The sequence below is a fragment of the Corvus kubaryi genome, unplaced genomic scaffold (genome assembly GCF_017639235.1).
Source record: "Corvus kubaryi isolate FWS band 111438036 unplaced genomic scaffold, C.kubaryi_AGA036_p1.0 37265, whole genome shotgun sequence".
Taxonomy (NCBI): domain Eukaryota; kingdom Metazoa; phylum Chordata; class Aves; order Passeriformes; family Corvidae; genus Corvus; species Corvus kubaryi.
The window spans coordinates 1,246,851-1,269,304 of NW_024581080.1; the positions used below are offsets into that span (position 1 = coordinate 1,246,851).

At 48.8% G+C, this 22,454-nt stretch overlaps 1 protein-coding gene across 4 annotated transcripts in view; it reads right to left on the reverse strand.

Moving 5' to 3' along the window:
• The window catches only part of DOCK5 (dedicator of cytokinesis 5), a 72,510-nt gene that overhangs the window by 8,356 nt on the left and 41,700 nt on the right, over positions 1-22,454 (reverse strand). The window contains exons 28-49 of one of the 4 annotated variants that reach the window (XM_042024775.1): positions 21,434-21,532; positions 19,169-19,263; positions 18,556-18,634; positions 18,246-18,346; positions 17,388-17,446; positions 16,775-16,929; positions 15,370-15,455; positions 14,719-14,875; positions 14,191-14,231; positions 13,997-14,087; positions 13,364-13,483; positions 12,239-12,328; positions 11,369-11,473; positions 9,909-10,050; positions 7,452-7,533; positions 7,193-7,277; positions 6,714-6,800; positions 6,112-6,288; positions 3,759-3,842; positions 2,748-2,885; positions 1,704-1,870; positions 827-1,004 (exon numbers count right to left, since the gene is read on the reverse strand). In XM_042024775.1, coding sequence (XP_041880709.1) covers positions 827-1,004; positions 1,704-1,870; positions 2,748-2,885; positions 3,759-3,842; positions 6,112-6,288; positions 6,714-6,800; positions 7,193-7,277; positions 7,452-7,533; positions 9,909-10,050; positions 11,369-11,473; positions 12,239-12,328; positions 13,364-13,483; positions 13,997-14,087; positions 14,191-14,231; positions 14,719-14,875; positions 15,370-15,455; positions 16,775-16,929; positions 17,388-17,446; positions 18,246-18,346; positions 18,556-18,634; positions 19,169-19,263; positions 21,434-21,532 — 2,418 coding nt within the window. Of the gene's footprint in view, positions 1-826; positions 1,005-1,703; positions 1,871-2,747; positions 2,886-3,758; positions 3,843-6,111; positions 6,289-6,713; positions 6,801-7,192; positions 7,278-7,451; positions 7,534-9,908; positions 10,051-11,368; positions 11,474-11,628; positions 11,741-12,238; positions 12,329-13,363; positions 13,484-13,996; positions 14,088-14,190; positions 14,232-14,718; positions 14,876-15,369; positions 15,456-16,774; positions 16,930-17,387; positions 17,447-18,245; positions 18,347-18,555; positions 18,635-19,168; positions 19,264-21,433; positions 21,533-22,454 lie in introns of those variants that run through there. The other 3 variants (XM_042024776.1, XR_006015498.1, XM_042024777.1) reach the window with 3 other exon arrangements.

Sequence of the window (22,454 nt, forward strand, 5' to 3'; positions counted from 1 at the left end):
TACACCCCTCAGGACAGTATCCCGGGGTGTGACACAGTTTTACACCCATCAGGACAGTATCCTGGGGTGAGACACAGTTTTACACCCATCAGGACAGTATCCCGGGGTGAGACACAGTTTTACACCCATCAGGACAGTACCCCAAGGTCGTGCAGCTCTGCCTGTGGGCTGAAACTCATCCCTGTGCTTTGGGTGACCACTCTGAACCCCACTGTGAGCCTTAGAGCCCAAGAGCCTCCAGCCTATTCCTCGTCCCAGCCTCCTCTGGGGGTGCAGATTCTGGTTTATTCCTCAAGGAACGGCCACCCTGCCCTCACAGGGCTCTGGAGCACAGCACGGCCTGGCAGATCCACGTTCCCAGAGCTGGTGACTGAACCACCAGAGCATCTTTACCCAACTCCCTGATCCACCCAAGTGCTCTGCACCTCACAGGACACTTGGTTTGTGCTGCCTGACAGCAGCTGCTCATCTGGCTGGGCAGCTGGATCCCTGCCTGGCTGAGCAGGGCTCCTGGCTCCAACAAAAACCAGGCTTTGCCATGGCACTGAGAGCACCACAGGGCTCTGCTCCCTTCAGCACCTCCCTGAGCCACCAGGGCCTCCTGCTCCCAGCCTGGACCTCCAGCCAAGCTGCACTTGGGCCTGTGACACGGATTTTCCAAATTAATCAAAGAGAATTACTCAGATGACCAAGGCTTCTTGGTATTCGAACCCCTCCCGCAGTTTAATGAAGCTCCCCTGAGCAGCATGGCTGAGAGCAGTGGAAACACTCCCCGCTCCTGCTGAGGGTTTTATTATTGCTGTCATTGTTATGGTGACTTTTTTACCATTTTGGACGTCAGTTCTGTCTCTGGCTCCTTCTCCACAATAACCTGAGACTTGCTAATGCTCCACTCCTTCCTCTTGAGTTTGCTAATCCTGTTGTCACCCTCGTCTTTCACGGGCAGCTCCTCAGCTCTGGAAGATGTGGATATTCTCCGCTCCAAGAGAGGCTCCAGGGTGGATCTGTGGCCCGAAAGAGTAAGAAAAACATGAAACACGAGTCCATCAGACCTGGAAAGGGCTGTTTGTTAAAAAGCTGTGATCTCTCAGTTTATGTAAGGGATTATTTATTGTGAAAAAGTGAGGTAGGACCATGAATTTTCCAGTGGGATTTGTGCTGTTACCTCTGGAATTCCAAGTATTGCATGTTTTTTGTCCAAGGTAAAGTGTGATCTGCTTGCAGAGGGAGCCAGAGCTGCAATTCATGCTCAGCCATGAGTCTCACTGACCTTGAACACATCACCCAAACTCTGGTTATCCCAGCTGTAAATTCAGTGTACAGACAAGCGGCAGCAGGGAATGTCCCCAGGCATGGCAGCTCCTTCCCATGCCGTGGATGCAGCTGCAGACAGGGTGCAGCAAGTGCTGTGTGCCTTATTCACCTCTTGGCTGACCAAAATGAACCTTGTGGTGCCTCACAGCCCCGTTTTCCTGGGAAACGGAGGCAGTGGGCACCTGGGATGCACTGGGGATTACTGGGGCAGCCATGGGGGGGTTCAGTTCCCACTGTTTGTGCTCCAAAGTCCTGTCTGTAAAACGGACTAACAACACCCACCTCCATTAACATTTTTAACAGTATTTCCATGGAATCAATCTTGATTTTCAGAGTAACTGATGCTAAGGCCCATCCCCCCCCGCTGTCAATCACTGTCAATCACTGACCCGTCCGAGCCCGGCCTGGAGGAAGCGCTGTCGGACGAGGTGGATGAGGTGGAGGCCACGGACGAGGCCACGGAGGTGACCGAGAGCCTCCTGAGGGTGGAGGACATGATGTAGGGCAGCACCACCGAGCCCGACCTGCTCGGCTTCCTCTCGGTCAGCGCCGGGGGCTGCAGGGAAACACCGTGAGAAACCTCCACCATCAGCAGATCCGCAGCTGACAGCAAGGCTGGGGCAGGGCGGCTCTGCAGGGGGACCTGGGCAGGCTGGATCCAGGGGCTGGATCCAGGGATAGCAGCTTTAACAGGAGCCAGGGTCCTGCACTTTGGTCACAACCCCCAGGCTGGGGACAGAGGGGCTGGACACCAAGGGACCTGGAGGGACTGATGGACAGCAGCTGGACACGAGCCCAGGTGTGCCCACGTGGCCAGGGCAGGGATTGTCCCCTGTACTGGGCACTGGGGAAGTCACACCTCGAGTGCTGTGTCCAGTTCTGGGCCCCTTTAGGAGGGACATGGAGGGGCTGAGGTGAGTCCAGGGAAGGGAACAGAGCTGGGGAGGGGCTGGAGAACTCCTGAGGGAGCTGGGAAAGGGGCTCAGCCTGGAGCAAAGGAGGCTCAGGGGGGACCTTGTGGCTCTGCACAAGTCCCTGACAGGAGGGGGCAGCCGGGGGGGTCGGGCTCTGCTGCCAGGGAACAGGGACAGGAGGAGAGGGAACGGCCTCAGGCTGGGCCAGGGGAGGCTCAGGGTGGACAGCAGCAGGAATTTCCTCATGGAAAGGGTGGCCAGGCCTTGACAGGGGCTGCCCAGGGAGGTTTGGAGTGCCCATCCCTGGAGGTGACCAAGCAAGGGCTGGACACGGCACTCAGAGCTCTGGGCTGGGGACAAGGAGGTTTTAGGTCACAGCTTGGACTCAGTGGTCTCAAAGGTCTTTCCCAACCTTGCTGATTCTGGGATTCTGTGAAACCACCTCACACCCACCCAAGGGTGGAAAAGGGGGAGTTGGCTTCCTTTGGGGTAAAACATGGAAAAACCAGGTTCCCTCACCAAAGTGATGACCCCGTACTGCTTCTCCACCTTCCTCCTGAGCTCCCTGAAGCAGGCTGTGAGCCTCTCGTGCAGGGGCTTCAGCTGCTCCGTCAGCTTCTCGCCGTGGATCCGGATCCCCTCTGCCAGGAGAGGCATCTGAGGGAGGGAGGGAGGAGCAGAATGAGCTGCAGGAGCACAGACCAGCCCTGCTGCTCCCCAGAGTGCAAGTTAAACAGCTCAGATAGAATGAAAGGATTTCAATCAACGTGTTTTGGGTTTGCAGAGAGGAAAATAAACAGTGACACAGGAAGGGAGCTCAGCTGCTGACTTGGAGCTGGGGATAGCGAGGGAACTTCAGTGCTGGAGCTCCAGGTCTGGAACAAACATCAACATTTTCCCCATTTACAGCACAGTTCCAGGGCCAGGCTGGACGGGGCTTGGAGCACCCTGGGATGGGGAAGGTGCCCCTGCCCACGGCAGGGCTGGCACTGGATGGGCTGTAAGGCCCCTTCCCACCCAAACCATTCCACAACTCCATGATTCCATCTCCTCCACTGCTTTGGAAAATGCATGTTAAAACCTGGAATAGATCCCTTCTCAGCCCCCAGAGCTGTGTGCCTGTGAGGAGGCTTTAACCAGGCTCTGCTGGCTGTGGGAACGAGCACAAACTGCTCTGCAGGGATGGAATTTGCATCCCAAGAAAACAGCGCAGTTTTTCAGCGCCATTTGGGTCCAAACAGACCAATCCTAATGGTCAGGGCTGACAAACCAGTAGCTCTGATAGTTTCAAGAAGAGGTAACAGATATTTTAATATTCATGAGGGAAAAGCCATCCCGTGTTGGCAGATATTTCAGAGCACTTGGAGTATCTCAGGCCACAATTTTAGCACACAGAAGTTTTCTTAAAATAAAAACGAACTGTCCATAAATCCAGATTGTTCTTGTGACACTGATCTGTGTTAACACCCCAGCAATGCTGAGGAAACATCTGCCCTCCCCAGTGCTTCCAGCTTTCCCCCAATTCCATGCCTGAATAGCAATTTGTTGCTTGAGCAGCTCGATTTTGTCTTGATCTTCAGGATGTTCCTGGAGATATTTCTCTGTGAAGAAGGCCTGGAAGCAAAGAGAGGAGGTGACACAGGTGACACAGACACTGTTCCCTCAGGCAGCTCTGAGGGGGAGATCCTTCAAAAGCGATTTGCTGCCATTATTCCTCGTATTAAAGCCAAATTTTGCTGGCACCAAGCTGAGGAACAAAGAACCAGAGTTATTTGTTGGGAAAAGGGAACAAACCCCACTTTTTTATGTTAAAAAAATTACAATTTTTTCCAGTGAAGCACATGGAGAAACAGTTACTGCATCAGAAAGGTTTTGCTCAGTCCCGATCCCCTTCTCACAAACCAGTACTGACCTGAGTAACTGAGGTTCCATCACTTCTACTTCTCACTTAAACGTGAGTGGCAGACCCAAAACCTCAAGTTCTGACTTCAAAAAGCCCCTTTGTCTTGCAGCAGTCAGTGCCCCACCGCCCACCCAAACCACCCCAGGGAGAGCAGAGCAACTCCTGCTGCAATTCCCTTGATTTCAGCCCTTAAATCCCCCATTTCCACCTGGGGCTGGTTACAAAGGTTCAGCAGAAATAGAGACCACGCTGGGATTTGGGCTCCCAGCTTCCTCCAACAAAGCACCTTCAGTCTCCACTTCTCCTGGGTTTACCTCAAATCAGCAGGATCTGGTCTTGGTTTGAAGTTGAACGAACACAAATCCACTTTTCTGGACTGAAAACTCTGCCAATTCCCATGCTGTATCCCATTGAAATGGATCCCAATTCCTGGTCAGAATAATTTAACTTCTCTTTTTTTTCCTAGATAAACCCCCTAATAAGTTTTTCATTGCGTCTCTGAACTATTTCAGCCTCTGAATTTATTTTTTTTTACTTCTGTAAAACTGGAGTACAAGGTTTATAGGGCTGGGGGTTTGATCCTGAAGGGATGGAGGTGAGCCTGGGAAAGGGCTGCTGGGTTGGTCCCAGAGGATTTTCCTTGAAAGTGCTTAATTATTGCAAGAGGAAAGATGTTAAAAACCCCAACTTTGGCTTTTGGCTACGATGAAACAATTAAAACTCAGATTTTAGCTGCCCACAAAAGCCAAATGTTCTGCTCTGATCTGCAGCTGAAATAGGAAAATATGAACCAGCAATGAGTACTTCCAGATGTGGCTGCAGAGACTCTGTGTTTTCTAGTTTTAACTGCTTTCCCACTTTCGTAATTCTAAACTTGATGTCAACCTTAATTCATAAAATGGGAGGATTCAGGGCCAAATTCAGCCCTGGCAAAGCTTCCAAACTCCTCTGGAATCAGCAGAGTTAGAGCCCAGATCAATCAGCCCCTCTCCCAATTAACTTGTGCACCTCATTTCATGGATGGGGACACAGCTGAGGAGAATTAAATGTGTTTTACCACATCCCACCCCGTCTGGGGAAACCAGCAGCGCCTTTTGTGCTGGGAACCTCATTATGAGGTGGAGGGAATCAACAGCTTCAGTCAAACAGCACAGAAAAGAACAACCCACACTGCTCAAGTGAAGTCAGCTGAGTAAACCTGCACAGGAAATGCTGCTTTCTCCCTGAATTCTCTGCTCTGTCCAAGATTCCAAAGACAGAGATGTTGTTGTCTTTGCCTTATCATTCCCTATCAATACATGGGAGAAATGTCCGGTTTTGGCTTTTCTTTGTTCCCTGGGCTGCCCAAGCACCTCTGTGCCCCACAGGGCAGGAGCAGGTTCTTATCCCGCTGGAAAGGGGCCCAGAAGAGCTGGATCCTTCCTCCCCCTGGCCCTGCAGAGCACAGAACCTGAGCACTTCCACCGTGCAGCCAGGGCAAATCCCTGTTCTTTGCTCTTTTCTCCTCCTGTCTGAGCTCTGCACACACAGACCCCGAAAGTGCCGTGTCTGGAACCTCCCAGGGCCCAGCCTGGGCCTTCCACACTGCAGAGCTCAGGAAACCGAGCTCCAGATCAGAGTCCTGGAATGCTTTGGGCTGGAAGGGACTTTAAGGACCAGGGTGCTCCAAGACCTCTCCAGCCTGGCCTTGGGCACTTCCAGGGATCCAGGAGCAGCCACAGCTCCTCTGGGAATTCCATCCCAGCCCCTCCCAGCCAGGAATTCCTTCCCAATATCCCATCCATCCCTGCCCTCTGGCACTGGGAAGCCATTCCCTGGGTCCTGTCCCTCCATCCCTTGTCCCCAGTCCCTCTCCAGCTCTCCTGGAGCCCCTTTAGCCCATGCAAGGGGCTCTGAGCTCTCCCTGAAATTTCCCTTCTCCAGGTGAGCACCCCCAGCTCTCCCAGCCCTGCAGAGGGGCTCCCTGGATGTGACAGACACCTTCTCATAGTTGGTGTAGCCCCCCATGACCGCGGGGTCCACGATGCCGTTGAGCAGCATGGACAGGGGGTGCACGGGCAGGCTCCGGTCCCAGATGTGCTGCTGGACAATGTTGGTGATCTTCTCGTTGGTGAGCTCCATGGTCTCTATGGCATTCTCCAGGGGGCTGATCTCCTCCTGAGGGAGAGGAGAAACAGAATGAACCTTCATTAGTCACAGAATAAACCTTTCAAACCTTCGTTCAATTTTTAGGGAGAAATTCTCCCCTGGGAGGGTGGGGAGGGGCTGGGATGGAATTCCCAGAGCAGCTGTGGCTGCCCCTGGATCCCTGGAAGTGCCCAAGGCCAGGTTGGAGCAGCCTGGGACAGTGGGAGGTGTCCCTGCCCAGGGCAGGGCTGGCACTGGATGATTTTAAGGTCCCTCCCAACCCAAACCATCCCGGGATTCCACGGTTCTGTGATTTATTCCTCTCCACTGAGTAAGAAACGAAATAATTTGCTTTTATCTGTGCCACATCCAACAGCAGAAGGATTAACATTCCCAAATGTTCCAAGGCTCTATTCCATGAGGGATTGGAGATCCAGACCCCGTGGAGAACTCACCGTTGTGACCTGTTTGACCTCGAACCACTTGAGGATGCCTGGAAATGAATAAGCTGTTGTGTAGGTTGTCCTTTCTATCCACATGTTCTGCTCAGAGAAGGAAAAAAAAGACACCTGAGATACAAGGAAAATATTGGTCTTGGAGTTCAATGCTCTCCTGTGTGGGATGAGGCTTCCAGAACAAGCTGGCAGGAATTCCACAGCCATTTCCACCTTCCCTGACTGGGATGGAGCCCCTTGCTGGGCTCTGGAGGAAGCTGGGCTCACACAGCACCACATTTATGGATTCTGATGGATTTAAATGTTAGAACTCCAGCTATGGAGCCCCTTGACATCATTCCCAGCTTCACATGGAGACTGCAATGCCTTTTGTGTCTCCTACATTTTAATTCCCAACCTCCATGGCCACAGTGAGAGGGAAAAGGTGACAGTTTGGTCAAAATGCCACCACCAAAACAAACAAAAGGCAAAGGACTCACAGCAAACTCGTTGTCTGGATCTTTCTCTCCTTTCCTGACAGGCCTGGAGTGGGTGAATTGCTGCACCTCATTGGCTCTGTAGTAGCTGGGGAGAAGCAGAGTAAAAGGTGATTTTCCTCAGCTCCCACCCTCACTCAAATGTTCAACTGTTTCCTCACAGGCTGTGGGGAGGATTTCACACAATTTACACAGGACACAAAGGCCCAAGTTAGTGGGGAAAACACAAAGAAAATATTGAGGGAAAAGGAAAATAAATTACTTTAAGATCTGTTCAGGAACAGGTTTATCTTTGTAATTCAGTGGCAGGTTCATCACAGGCTTCACAATGAAGCACTGCACATCTGAGCAGCTCTGGTTAAGGATGAACAACCAGGAACCCTTCTGGGAAAACAGGAGAGGGAGAGAAAAACCCTTCCTGTCAGCCTTCTCCACAATTCCCTGTGCTCTCGTTAAGTATTTTTTCTTCAAACCTGACTAATTCATCACCAATCACAGGCATTATGTTGCATCTTGCAGTTTGTAGGCTCCTTGTGAATTAAAAACCCAAAAAGAAAAGGACTTTATAAGTAATCATCACAGAATCCCAGAACGGTTTGGGTTGGAAAGGACCTCAAAATTCCTGCAGTTCCACTGCCCACCATGGACAGGGACACTTCCACTATCCCAGGCTGGCCTTGGACACTCCCAAGTGCTGAAATTCCCTGGTGAAAATGCTTGGGAATCCTGGGCACCACTGATTTCTACTTTGGGAGACAGGAAAAAGGGAAACAAGGTTCTGCAGGAGGTTCTGTGGATGCATCTGGCTCTTCTCTCTCGCCCCACAGTTATTTACCAGAGGCTGCCCCTCCTTCTCTCCCACTTTTTAGATTGATGAAGCCAACTGAATAAAGGAATTGCTTTAATCCAGGAATAGCTGCTTCAGCCTCAGCTTTTGTACCTGTGAATAATGACAGACATTACAAAATCCTGGTACTTTTATCCCCAAGCACCACAGCTGATCACGTTCCTCCCAAGCTCTGCTTTAAGGACTGTGTGAGGCTTTACAGAAGCAAATCCTGGCTGGCAAAGCAAAGCTTAACCAACCTGACCCCCGTGAGCAGATGATTTCTGTGAATCCCCTGCCCTCTGAAGTGGCAATGTTGTAGTGGGGGGTGAAGGCAGCCCCCATACGTCCTTGAACTCGCTGAGGGCAGCTCTGAAGAGCGTTTTGAGAGCCAAAGTCCCCCTGCCTGCAGCGAGGAGCCAGGTGGCCACCAGCCAGGCTGAGCCCAAACCCACAGAGCCACGTTAGATCAGGCTCTGAGCCCCAGCTGATGAATTCTTTGTCTCAGGAGAGCTCATTAGCTTGGGCTGGGTGCCCTGCTGGGCCCCTGCACAGCTCCCAGTGCTCAGCTGCTGGGGACTGGGCTGCTTTGGGGTGCAGGGAACCCCTGAGGCTCAGCACAGCTCACCTGGTACCCCCAGCACATTACCACCGAAAGAACAACGAGGTATTTTGTCATAAAAGAGCAAAAAACCCCAACTGAAGTAATAAAAAAGAGCATGAGACAAAGGAGGTTAAAAAGAGCCTGAAAGTAAAACCAACCCCAGAAGCAGCAAGGCCTGCCTAACACAACAGAGATCTGGGCACTCCTCATCTCCTCAGGAGGTGTTTGTGGGAGTCCAGGCAGGACCTGTCCCACATCCAAGCCCTGCAGCTGCTCCCCCTCATCCCGGGGCTGTGCCAGAGACCCGGAACCCAACACCCCCAAACCTTCGGGACGGTTCAGATCTGCATCCAAATTCTGCAGCTCGGGTTCATCCCGAGCCAGAAACATCAGAACAAACACAAACAGATGCAAAGGAAGCAGCTGAAACAAAGCAGCAACAGAAGAGGCGTTTCTGATACCAAGTTTGGTCTTGAATGGATTTTAATTTCCTATGTGGGTTCGGTGCTTGGCAGGAGGACTGCAAGGGAAGCATCTGCTATCACTGCTAGAGCTGGGCCTTTGTGCACAGGGTCTGAGGGGCCAAATGGACCTTCAGCTTCTCCAGCCTGGCCTGCTGAACACAGGCTGGGAGCCCAGGAACTTGGTTTGCCTGGTGTGCATCCCCCAGGAGCCACGCACTGAAGTCACCGGCAGCAATCTGGAGCACCTCCACTGGGTCACACTCACAGTTAAGAGGATCTCAAGCCTGGTGGGGAGCTTGGGACACAGCCTGCAGTCCCAGCAGCAAGGGGAAAAATAAGAATTAAAAAATAGTAAGGGCTGTGCACCCAATGACTTTCAGGGAAATAATGACTTTGCACTTTTTACCACAAGACTTTTAGGGGAAGAAGCACACAAACCCCAGCACTTCATAAATGCTGATGGCCTGCAAGGAAGAAAGGAGTGTCCTTCACTTTTTATCCCACTTTCACAGCCTGTATTCCACATCTTTCACCCAGAAACACCCAACTGGGTCCCACCATGGCCAGAGCAGTCGGCATTACCTGAGTGAGAACTCAGGAAATCCTCCCTGAAGTCTGTTCCTCACCCTGACAGCAACTTGTTTAACTCTGACAGCCTCAAACTGCCTTTAAATCCACCCTTGCAACTCTGGACAGCCCCATTTCCATGCCCAGTGCCTGGAGCTATAATCCCCTCGCTTATCATTACTGCTGTTCACCAACTGTGTTACTGTGGGGAAGAGGCAGCTCTGGGATGTGCCAAAAGGCCCTAAACCCAAAAGATACACTGTTTGGGGGAAGCCTTGATCTCCTCTGCTGGAGGGGCAGTGCTGGTCATCTTCTCAGCACTGGGGAACTGGGTCAGCAGCTTCAGGTTAAAATCCTCCCTCCGCTCGTACTCCTTGCCACGGTAGATGAAAATCTTATTCTGTGGGCAGGAGAAGAAAAAGGGAATTAAAACTCAACAAAAGCAGTGGGACAGAGCTTTCCAGACACCCCCAGAGCTGGTTTATGGGAAGGGCTGATCCCAGCTGGACAGACAGAAGGGGTGAGGGAAGGAATGCGGGCAGCAATGAGGGCGCAGCAACTCCTGGGAGCCAGGTCTGGCAAGGAAACCTCAGATTTGTCTAAAAAATGCATTTCTCCACAGAGAGTCATCAAAGAGAGTTGGAAAGGAGCTTTTAAAGGCCACCTGCAATGAGCAGGGACATGATGTCCCCACAAACACATGCCAGTGTCACCGAGCTGCTCACGCCTCCTTGCACTGCACAAACTCATGGGTTCGGCACAGGGACTCTCAGCCAGGGGCGGATTTTTGGTAAGAGAATAAACGTGCCAAGAAATTCTTAAATACAGGGACCTGCCTGCTCCCTGCCAGCCCCTGGTGTGAGTTCCCTGAGGGATCTCCCTGGGCACAGATGGGAATTTCACCTCAGTCCCGTTCCTGACCATCAGTGTCCAGCCCTGGCAGTTTTGCTCCACGCACCCAACTCCAGACCATGGCCAATTATTTCTCCACCTGGCAGTGGTTTCTGGAAGGGATGGATTCCAAAACATGACCTGCAGTTGAAAGCTTTCCATGCCATCCCCCCCTCACAGTTCTAACTTAACATTTCTCTCTTTTATTAAGCTTGGCTTCCCCTGAAGGCCAGAACTTCAAACGGCTCCAGTCTGAGAAGGTAAAACGGCCCTGAATTTTAAATAACAGGAATATTTTCAGCCTTGCTGACCCTGGAGCTGAGTCATTGCTGTCCTCCACACAGGTCCAGCAGTGCTCAGCAGCTGCCTCACAGAAGAAGCACCTTTGCAGTTTAATTCTTCTGCGTGGGACAAACTCTCCCTGATCACTGAAATGATCCCTGGCCTGAAAATTTGGTTGGTTGAGGCTGGAAAGCAATGGGATAAATTCTTCAGAGGCTGAACATTTCCTAACAGCAACAGTCACATTTCAGAGGGAGTACAAATACAAAAGGTAAATTCTGTTTAAATCCATAGAAGAACTCATCAGTCATCCAAAAACCCTTCTTTAACACCCTGACTCCACTCAAGCTGGTAACACACAGAATTTCATCTCTGACTTGTCTCTTTGGAGACACTGAAATGCTCCAAAACACTCCTGGGATTTGGATCTGTCAGTGCCACTGAAAGGAGAAGGAGTTTGGCACCGAATTTTCTTGGAAGCTCTGCAAAAGTTGTGACTTTTAGGGTCTCCAGCACTCCAGAAATTGGGTGTGGAAGATCCTTACCCGCAGGAAAGAGGGAAAACCCTGTCCATAGTATCCAACAGCAAAGTACTCGGGCTGAGGTCTCATGGCCTTCATGATATTCTCATAAAAAGTAGCTCTTTTTTTCTGGAAAAGAAAAACACACCAGACTTTCACTGTGGAATAGTCCAGGACACTGCCAGCTCACATTCCCAGGGACAGTTCCTGATCTCTGAGCTCTGCCCTCAGAACACATTCCACAATTGCTGTTTTGATGAAGTCTCTCATCCTTATCCATTTACTTGATTAAATATTTGCTTTGTCTGGGCCAGAACCAACTTCATTTCCTGGTCTGCAGACATGAGAACAATGCCACGGCTTTTAGGATTCCAGAAGGATACTTGAAATCCTTCACTGTGGGAAAACAAATGAAATATAAATATATTCTGAAAGTGAGCAGACACAAATGGTGACAAATGTCAGAGAACTGGCAGAAATAAAACTGGGCAGATGATTCTGCTATGAGAGAACATAAAGACCATCTGGTTCCATCCTTAACCACTAAAAAACAGAATTCAGAGCCAAGAGGATTCTATAGCCCTGTGTTCATGCCCAGCAGTTTTACCACAGAAATAACAAGGTGATGAGATTCATGGAGCCTGAAAATGCACCTTGGTTGTTACTTCAGTTGGTTAAAATCAAGAATTCTAAACATCTGCACGTGGTTTTGTCATGCTAATCAGAAGGTCAAAAGAAACTATGAAAATATTTATTCTAATACTAAGCTTACAAAGCCATGGGGTTAAGTTGGTTTGTTTGTCTTTAACATACATTTATTTTAGGCTTATCCTGCTGAACAATATTAATTTAAGCAGTCAGCAGCCTGCTGGAAACGGAGAAAAAAAGCCTTACCAGGAGATTCCCAAGTCCCTCGTAGTCAAAGATCTTGTTTTCATACATGTCAGCCAGCTCCTTGCTCAGCTGAATGGCTTTTTCCCACATCTCCATGGAGGGTGAGGAGAGGCAGGAGGGGAAGAAGAGCACAAGCAACATAAAAGACTCAGTTAAAAGCCTTCATTAGCACAGCTAGGTAAACAAAAATGCAGCTGATTTTAACTCAGGCACTACTTTCATGCTCTGCCAGGTTTCTCTCAGACTCTGCTGTGCATTTTTTTTGCAGGGATTATTGCAGTCATACAGACCTTGTGATCTGGAGATCTGAAAGTGATTTACAAAGCCAGGTCTCCCTTGTGATCCTGCCAGGGCAAACTGAGCACTGGGAGGAGGAAGGACAGGTCTGAACAGCTGAGAGGTCAGGTCTGAACAGAGAGAGAAGCCCAGGTGGTCTCCTCCTACAGCAGCACTTGGACAGGGGTTCCTTGGGTTTGTCTCATCATGGAATCATGGAATTTGGGTGGGAAGGCACCTTAAAGCCCAGTGCCAGCCCTGCCATGCCCAGGGACACCTCCCACCATCCCAGGCTGCTCCAGCCTGGCCCTGGGCACTTCCAGGGATCCAGGGGCAGCCACAGCTGCTCTGGGAATTCCATCCCAGCCCCTCACAGGGAACAATCCCTTCCCCGTATCCCATCTGAATTTCCCTTGTTTCAGCTTAAAGCTGTTTCACCCTGGCAGAACCCTCTCTCCAAGGCGCAGCTCCCAGGGTCAGCATCAGCCAGGGGAGCCACTCTCCCTGCAATCCCCAAAACCTGACACTCCCAGGGGAAGGAAGGAAAACACCTGCAGATTCCCCACCTACCCAGACCCCTGAACAGGTTCATCTTCCAGACAGTCTTTGGCCAACACAGAATTAGGAATCAAATATCCCCAGACCAACACAGGCCCTGCTCAGGCCAGCCCTGGGATCCCTGCCAAAAAGCCAGGCCTGGTGTGGAACCACGCCTGCTTTTACCCTTTTAACCAACCTCAGCCAGCCACAACCACTGAGCCAGGAGTTCACCAGTGAGGAAATACTAAACACAAACCAAAGGGAACTTCCCAAGGCAGGTCTGCTGTAGGAGCAGGGTGAGACACTCACTTTGCCCCTGTCAAAGAAGGAGATGATCTCCTGGTAGAGCTTCTCCTTGAGCTCCTGCTGGGAGTACACGTAGTAGGTGTCCCTCTGCAGCAGGTGAGGGACACAGGGCTCCTCTGACCACTGGGACAGGGAAAAAAGGCAAAGGTGAAACAACTGGAACGTTTCCAGATAAATCCTAACAGTGGGCGATTCAAAACAAATCCCTCATCGATGCAAAGGAAGTTTTGCAGGGATATAAACCTGAGACGTTTCCTCCCAGCTCACTGCAGCAGCAGGAGGATGTAACAGATTGATGCTAATAATTATTTTTAATAATTCTTTTTTATCATTATTATTTAATTATATCACCTATTTAATATATTTTATAATATATCATTATTATATATTGTATGTACACCATTATTTATATACCATAATATCATTATATATAATTATATCATTTCATATATACCATTATATTATTATATATATCTCATAGTTGTAATTATTTTGCTGTGGAAACTGCAACGTTGTGAAGCCCCTTAATGACCACTGGTACCTACATGATTCAAAGTCACATTAAAAATAGAAAAATAAGTGATTTGGTTATTCTGAGCCTTTTGTGGTTCATTTAAATCCCAAACCCTGGCACACCTGGAGCAGCTCTGCATGCAGGAGCAGGGTGTAGGCGGCCTCTGTGAAGTTCTCACAGTCTGTGTGCAGGTCCCTGAGTTTGTACAGGTACCTGAGCAAAGGAAAAGCAATTCCTTAGTGTGAAGGGCTCCTGTATTCCAGGGAACACCCAGGAATAAAGGCTTTTGCCAGGCTCATGGAGGGACACAGCCTACCTGATGTAAATGTCCTCTCGCTTCTTCTCCTTGTAAAAATTCTGCCAACAACAGAAGAAGTCAAGCACTGGCAGTGTAAAGCACCACAGATTTGCAGAATCTTCTCCAGACAATTACCCTGAGCAGCAGTTTTAGGCATTTCAGGGATATTTGCTGTCATTTTGGCTGCTCAGGTGGATCCACCCCTGAGACCATCCCTTAATACCAGGGGGGCACCAGCACCTCCAAAAAAGGGCCAAATCAGGGAAATGGCTTGTCTGAAGTCATACAGGCTCTTTACAGGGGAACAGAGATCCCAACCACCAGCCAGGCATCTTTCCTGCCTGTGTTCCAGGGTTCCAGATTAGCAGGATCAGCCAATGACTTGATTTTGAACTGCCCATCTTTCTGTGTTTACAGCTCCAGAGCCTGATTTGGGCACATCATTAACCAAAAATGGCATGAGGAACTGATTAAAATCCTCCCCCAGCTGAAAAATAATTCCAAGGGGGCCTAGAGAAGCCCAGGGGAGGTGTCCCAAGGCCCTACCAGCACGTTGACAGTGCAGCTCATGCGGTTCTCCTTGCTCTCGTCGTGCATGATGGTCCTGTAGTCCAGCAGGTTCTCCAGGAGGCTGCTGACCAGCAGGGCAAACACCTCTCCCGAGGCTGCCAGGTACTTGTGCTTCCTGCAGTGCTCCAGGAGCCTGCAGGGACACCCAAGGGACAGAGGGGAAGGCTCAGCTGTGGCTCTGGGTGGTGGTAAATGGGATTTCGGGGTGAATTACCCCAAATTTCCAGTGCTTCCCTGGATGGACACTCAGTGCTGGACACACACACCTGAGACACCCGGCTCAGGCAGGGCAGGACAGCACTTGTTGATCTAAAAAATTGACGTTTTGGTGCTAAAATGCTCTGATTTTGCTTTGAGCCTGCTCTTCCACCTGCAGCGCCCTCCCCAGTTTGGCAGCTGACTCTGAATTCCATCTCCAGTTTAGGGCAGTTAAAAGTGCAGAATAAACCCCTCATTTTTGGGCAATCAGCCCCAGAACACCTGCACAGCACTGAGATCACTGCAGCTGCACCAGCTCCCTGCTCACTGGAGTAATTAATGAATTGGGGCCTCTTTGCATTAAAAAAGCAGCCCAATTAAGTGTAAAAAAAAAGATAAAAGAGCCTCCAGGTGCTTTATAAAACTCACAGTTTCTCCAGCAGGATCTTGTACTGCTCATCCCCTCGGCCCCCCTCCACCTCCTGGTCCAGCTTGGTGATCAGCTCGTTTTCAAACTGGAAAGGCAAAAACCCCCAATCAAACAGAGAACAGCCCTCAGGAGCAGGGGCTGGCACCAGAACCCCCTGGGGGTGTTCCTGACCCTCCCCACCAGCACACGCTGGGTTCACAGGCTGAGGGCAGGGTGTTCTCAGTGCTGGGGCGGAATAAAAAGGGTAAAAATCCAAAATGAGAAGATTGGAACAAGGAAATGCAAGTCCTCCCTCTCCCACCCCACAGAGTCACGCTCTGGTGTGATGCCTTAGGTTTGAGCTTTTATATTTTCAAGCCCTGCACTGCCTGCTGTGTAACTCTGGAGTTTCCTGCAGCCTGTTCACTTCTGCTCTCTGTGCTGGGCAGACACAACAAAGCCTCTCCGGGCCTGCTCTCCAAGGACACCCAGACTGTCCTAGGCCCAAAATGTGTAAACCAAAAGCCTTTGAGAAGGGGCTGAGCTTGGGGAAACTCCATCATTAACTGAAGCTTTAATTGGGGAATTAACCCTGCTATGCAAAGAACCAAACCTATAAAAGTGTGAAGAACTCGTAACCTGGGGCCCACCTTGGGGCCCATCTGGGCAGCGGCCTCTGGCTCCCAGGGGTACCTTTGAAGGCCTTTCACATAAATACCTCCCTTTATTCCCTTATTCCTGTCCAGGCTCTGTTTTAGGTGGCCTCTCAAGGCATCAGGTGTAATTAAGCAACCACGTAATCCTAATATTTGACTGCCCAGCAGTTTTCTGTGGAGTAACTGACAGCCAAAAGTCTGTCCTGGGGGGATTTATGTTGTTATTATAAAGGTAAATAAAGAGCTAAAATTACTTTTTAGACCCTCTGAGGGTCTTCAAATTGTTTCCCAATTTAGAGGTGGGCACTGACACCTCTGCAAATGCAGGGAAGGGTGAAAAAAGGGGAATTCAGGGATTATCCAAGTCATGGAAAGGCCCAGTCAGGGACAGAACTGCGAAGTCCTGACCCCTACAAACCACGGTGACTTCCCAAGGGGCTTGGCACAATTTTGGGTGGGGTTTTTTGTTTTGTTTTGTTTAAATATTCTCTTCTTTTGTCCAGTGGACAATGTGGGACATTTGTAGTGAAGATACCACTATTGTGTATCTATTGTAAATACACGTAGCATATATTCGTATAAATGTATTTATATATATGTAATTTTTATATGCATATAGAATGTAAGATTACATATAATACAGACTATATTCTATATAAAATATTGTATCTTTTTATATATTGTATATATCTATTTCACATTATATTGCATTTAATATCTATACATAGTATTATAATAAATATATTGGTTATATAAGGCATTCCCTTACCTTGTGGAAGTTCCTGTTGCCACTGAAGTTGAACTCACACTGCATCATGTCAAAAAAGATGGGAATTGTTGCTTTCCTCAGCTCAGGCTCTGGGACCAGGGTCACCTCCAGGATTGGCCCCACCATTGCTGGGATGAATTTTATTTTGTGGGGACCTGCAAGAAATTTAAAGTCAAATACATCCAGTCGCAGCATTTGGGTTTCCAGTGTTTAAGCACAATAGTCACAGAACAAACTGCTCAGAATGTGGATTTTCTGTGGTTACTGCTTAAGGCAGAATTAACAGGTTACAGCTCCAAAATTCAGGAAGACTCCAAGGAAATAATTGAGCTGAATTGTGAATCACAGAAAAGGCTCTCTGAAAAATCCCACTCATCCTTTACATGGCACAACATCCTTTAGAGGGAATCTAAGAAATTACCTCAGCAGCTGATGTGAGGAAAAAATCAGCTTTTCCAAGTTATTCACCGAAAAAAGAGGTTTTGTGTGCTGAAAGAGCTGAACTTCAGGCGCATTTCCCCACATTAAACACGTGCAGCTTTTGTAAAGAAATAAAGGATTTGAAAGCCAGCTTGAGAGCTGGAATAAAGATAATTCCTTAGCTGGAACTCACCCAGGTTATACCACATATCCCTGATTTTGAAGCCAATTTCTTTCCTCATGTCCCCATACCTAGAAAAAGCAGTAAAAGGAAGAGATGACAAAGGCCAAGCATTGAAATGATCCCTGGAATGTTGTTGGAGAAGTGAATGGCAAAGCCACAAATGGCTCACTCTGAGGGGACTGCAGAGTCCTGAGAGCAGAATTTCCTGAGAGCTGCAGCCCTGCTGCTTCCTGCAATTCCACCCCAGTCTGGTTGGATTTGGGTGTTTTCCCCTAAAGCTTTGACTGCTGACATCAAGGCAATGCAGAAAGATTTCACTGTCTGGCTTCTTCAAGCCACTTCTGCAGAAAAAAAGGGACAAACCCTAACAAAAGTCTGTGTCCAGATGCTCAGAGATATCCAGGCACCAGATTCCAAGGAAATGAAGAGGTAAAAGCTGCTCAGTGACTACGAACTGCTGGTTTGGGGCTGTCAATGCCTCTGAGGTGCTCTTGCTTTCAGGAAAATACAAGGTGGGGGACTAAAAAGTTGGAGGCTTTTAGGATTCCTCTTACCTGCCTTCCATAAAGGCTGAGGAATTGCATCGGGGAATTTTGGGAATCATGACAACCTTTCCATTACAGACCTTCCAGTGGACAGAATCCTGGCAAGGAGCTAAAACAGTTCAAGATCTGCCTGACCAGACTTAAAACAGCCACAATTTAAAGCCCTGACATCTTGTCCTGGTCACCCCCTTATCACCCTGCCTTTATCAGCATTTCCATGGCACCTCCTCCCATCCTGGGGCTGCGTGGGGGTGTCTGGAACAGCCCAAACGGAGCTTCCTGACAGCAGAAAGGGCCTGGCAGGTCTGAAATGTGAACTCACTTCTTGATGATTTTGCTGCGTTTGGCCTGGGAGAAGGTCTCCAGCTGGAGGGACTCGTGAGTGAGGAAAGCCACTGCCAAGTGGAAATAGTTATTCCAGAGCTGGGGAAGAAAAAGGGGATTAAAATGGGAGGAGAAAAAGGAAAAGCAAGAACAGGCACAAAAGAAGCTGCCCAGTCCCAAATGCACAGCTCCCTCCAGGGGAGGGGAACTACAGTGAGATTTAGTTTTTCTCCCTGCATTTCAGGTCTGGGATCCCTGGATCCAGGGAAAATCCAGGAAAGAAAATCCAGCAAAAACAGGACAATCACCTGGAGTTCAAAATTTGCTTGATCCAGGAAGAAGCGGTTGAGGACGGAGGTGAATTGGTTCACTGCCCGGAGGAAAACCCTGAAGAGACAAAAACATCAAATAAAGGTGATTCCTGAAACAAAATAAACCACACTGCAGCTCTTGGTTTATGGCTCCTACGTGCAAGGTCAGGAGACAGCAAGAGACGCTCCCAGAAAAGGCAGGAATTCCTCTAAATCAGGGAACATTCAAAGTTATTCCTTGGTGTAACGGCCTCAAGTTGCATCGGGGAGGCTCAGGTTGGATTTCAGGGAAAACTTCCTCTCTGGAGGAGAGGTTAAGCATTGCCCAGTTCTAGCTTTAGGTTTTCCATGTGGTTCCCCCAGAACTGAGACCAAAAAGGCTTCTCTGGTTTAAGGTGTCCAAAAGACCCCATGGGTGGATTACGTTCCTCTGGGCGGGAGAAAGGTTTCCAGTTCCACCAGTGGAAACGGACTGGAACTAAAACTGGCTGAAATCTGATTTAAATCAGCCTGAAGTGGCTGAAGAAAATAAACCTCCTTGTGTGAGCCAACCTCCTTTCAGGCCCGGGGAGGCTCCAAAGCCAGGCTTAACCCAGGCTTAACCCTGTACCTGCTCTGCATCATGTTCATGACTATCCAGTCAGCTGCATACACGTTCTTCCCAATCAGATCCTTGAACATAATGAACGTTTCCATCAGGAAGTCCTGTTGGAAGAACAAAACCCATCAGGTTGCACGTGGTGATTTTTTGTCCATGGAATTACAGGGAGATGATGCTGTGACCTCAGGAAATGCAAATGTTTGCAATTGCATTGATTAACAACCACGCTGATTGGCAATCAATGCCCTGCCCCTCCTCAGAGGGGTCTCTCATTGTGTGAGCATGGCCCAATAATGAAATTACTCCTGACATCTCATCCATCCAGCTGCACAAGGAGAAATAATTGCACAGAATGTTGATCTGTTTAATTAAATCTGTCTTTGCTGTTTCGCATTAAGCTGTGCTGGAGGGAGTCCTGGATTAGAGAGCAAAACCAATATTGCAGGGTTTGTTCCCAAATCTCTGCGTGCTGACAGTGCAACAGAGTGATCTAGACAGCCTGAAACTGTAATGTATTTTCACTCACTAATTACTTAAACCTTTCCTGGTCCAGTTTAAGGACAGTTTAGGAGAGGGAGTGAATATAACATCAGAAATGTGATTTAGAATTACTCTACATTATTGTAGAAAAGACACTTTTTCCACAAACCCCCTGCAGACAAGACTTCAAACTTGGAAAAAGCAAGGCTGAATTGCAGACTGAGGGGAAAATAAAAAGGAGAAAGAACAGAGATAAGCAAGAGAAGGGAATATCAGCAATACTGATCTCCTCCTTGTGGTCTATGCAGATACAAAAGCCACCTCTGAGCTCTTAAATCAATTCTATTCTCTGCAGCAGCACATTAAGATTCAAAAACCAGAGGGACACAAAGAAGGTCACAGGAGGAACCATCCCCTTGAAATGATCACCAGCAAAAAAATCTGTTGAGCTGAACAGATTGGGCTGAAGAATTGGCAAGATATCGATGGAGAAATGGAGCACTTGGTGCTGCCTCAGTAAAAACCCTTTTGGCATTATTAAATCAGAGCCTGATGGAGAGGGTTGGACTTGACATGGGCACCTTGAGGATACGAATTAACTCCTAGAAGTGCAAAACCAACCGGGGAATGATGGCAAGCCAGGGCTGAAAATAGCAGCACCAACAAACCAAATAATGAACAACAAAAATAAGAGCAGTTCTTGCAGTAAAACAGAATTTTCTGTTGGTAGTAACAACTACCACACCACTACAAAGGGGGGCTTGCTCCTGTAGATTGAAGTGTGAATAAAAACTAGATTAGAAATTGTTATTTTCCATAACCCTCCTGAAAATCTTCTCACTGGATGAACACTGCCAGAATTCCTGAATCTCCCTGATTTTTTTGACGGACTTTTTTTCCTTCTTCCCTTCCTTCACAACAAATCATTTGAGCAAGATAAAGCCAGCTCTGAACCCACACGGGGTGTGACCTGTAGATGGCTGTGTTGCTCCACGCTGGAGCGACAGCTGATTTTGCAAGGGATTTCTGTGAAATTCTCTAATTCCAACTGCACAGGGAGAAAAGAGATCACCTTGGCTCCCCAAACGGGATCCCAAACCCATTTGGGATTGGGTACAGGAAGAACACAACTCCAGGTCCTTCCCAGCTGGTATTTCAATAAACAGCCACTTCCCAATTGCAGAACAAGGAACAAAGGGACAAAAAGCTCCAAAGGTTCTCGTGCTGTGCACTGGGGACTTGCTAAAATACTGGTTTGGGCCATTTGGGTGAGTTTGGGGGAAAATCTGCTGATTTTAGCAGAAAAAACCCTCAGAAATGTAATTTTCACCTGGTTTCATATCCACAGTCTTTGGGGACATGAATTTTTAACATTTTGGGAACTTTCTGCACTGCTGCCACTAAAGCAAGATTCAAACATTTAATCAAACTCCAGAGGAGGGGAGAGACTTAGATAAAGAGAACAGGGGCACAAAGTGAGAGCCAGAGAGGGGGAAATGCTTTTCCTTCCCATCTTCATTCCTTCTTCTGGTTCCTGACTCAAATCAAACATTTTTTTAACTCATTAAAAACGTTTTTCTTCAATGCCACAAATGCTGTTCCTGGGCTCTGCTGAGCCAGCAACCCCCCCCCAGATGCCCAGCAAGGGTGACACAAATAAATTCCCAGAAACTGTGCCACAGGAGCCACTGCTGATGGTTTGATCACCCCACCCTCAGCACGGAAATGACCCTGCAGAGCAGAGCGTGGTGATGCTGGGTGGGCTGAGGTAATTCCCCAGCCAGGCTGACTTACAATGATGTCCTGCCTGGTTTTGAAAGTGTTGATGTAATGGCTGTAATGGAAATCCTCCATCTGCCTCAGGATGGCTGTCATGCAGGCCACAAAAATACCCTGGGATGGGAAAAACACAAAACATTGGGTTATTTTCCTCGGTTAAGCACTGTAAGTGCCAAGTGTGGCACGTTAGTGTGACCTAATCAAGTATCACTGATCACAATCCTGTTTATCTATGTCCTGACATCAGCCTGAGACTGTTTGGTCCTCTAAACCAGGTAAGAATTCCTAAAATTCAAGCATGAAATCTGGGTGTTGCTTTCTTTCTCCCCAGGGGATCACAAGAGAAACACATCCTTCAAACAGGGAATTTTATTTTATAAATATTGATCCACTTCATCAGATCTTAAAGCTCTTTTCCAAGCTGACTCTGATTTTCAGATTTAACATGGGAGCTGCAATTCTCATGGATGGCACACTGAAGTGACCCCAGAGTTAGCAAAAATCAGGTAAATCCCCAGCTCCTGGCTTTCCCATCCTTCTGTACAGGAAATACAGGGCAAATTAGAACACCCCAGCTGCTTACACCCCTCAACTGCCACACAGGAGTCAGAAATGCCCCTTGAGGGTGCCCCATCCATCAGCATTTCATCCTGTTGAGCCCAGGTGACAAAATGCAGCAAAAATCCTGTTAGGGACTGCAGTGACACCAAATTCTGTGCACAGGGGCCCAAAGGGACATGAAATCACCCCCAGTGACCCAGCTCTAACTGGAGCAGGGTAAACCTGAATCCCAATCCTCAGAAAACCACCAGGAGCCACGGCTGGGGGCACAGCAGCTCTGCAGGGGAGGGAGAGACGAGTTCATCACCCACTGCTGCCCACTGAGAGCTCCCAGGGGAAGGAATCCCACTGTAAAAGGTGCTGGGGGTGCAGGGGAGGCTCCAGGGGAAGGAATCCCAGTGGCAGAGGGTGCTGGAGGAGCAGGGAAGGCTCCAGGGGAAGGAATCCCACTGTAAAAGGTGCTGGAGGAGCAGGG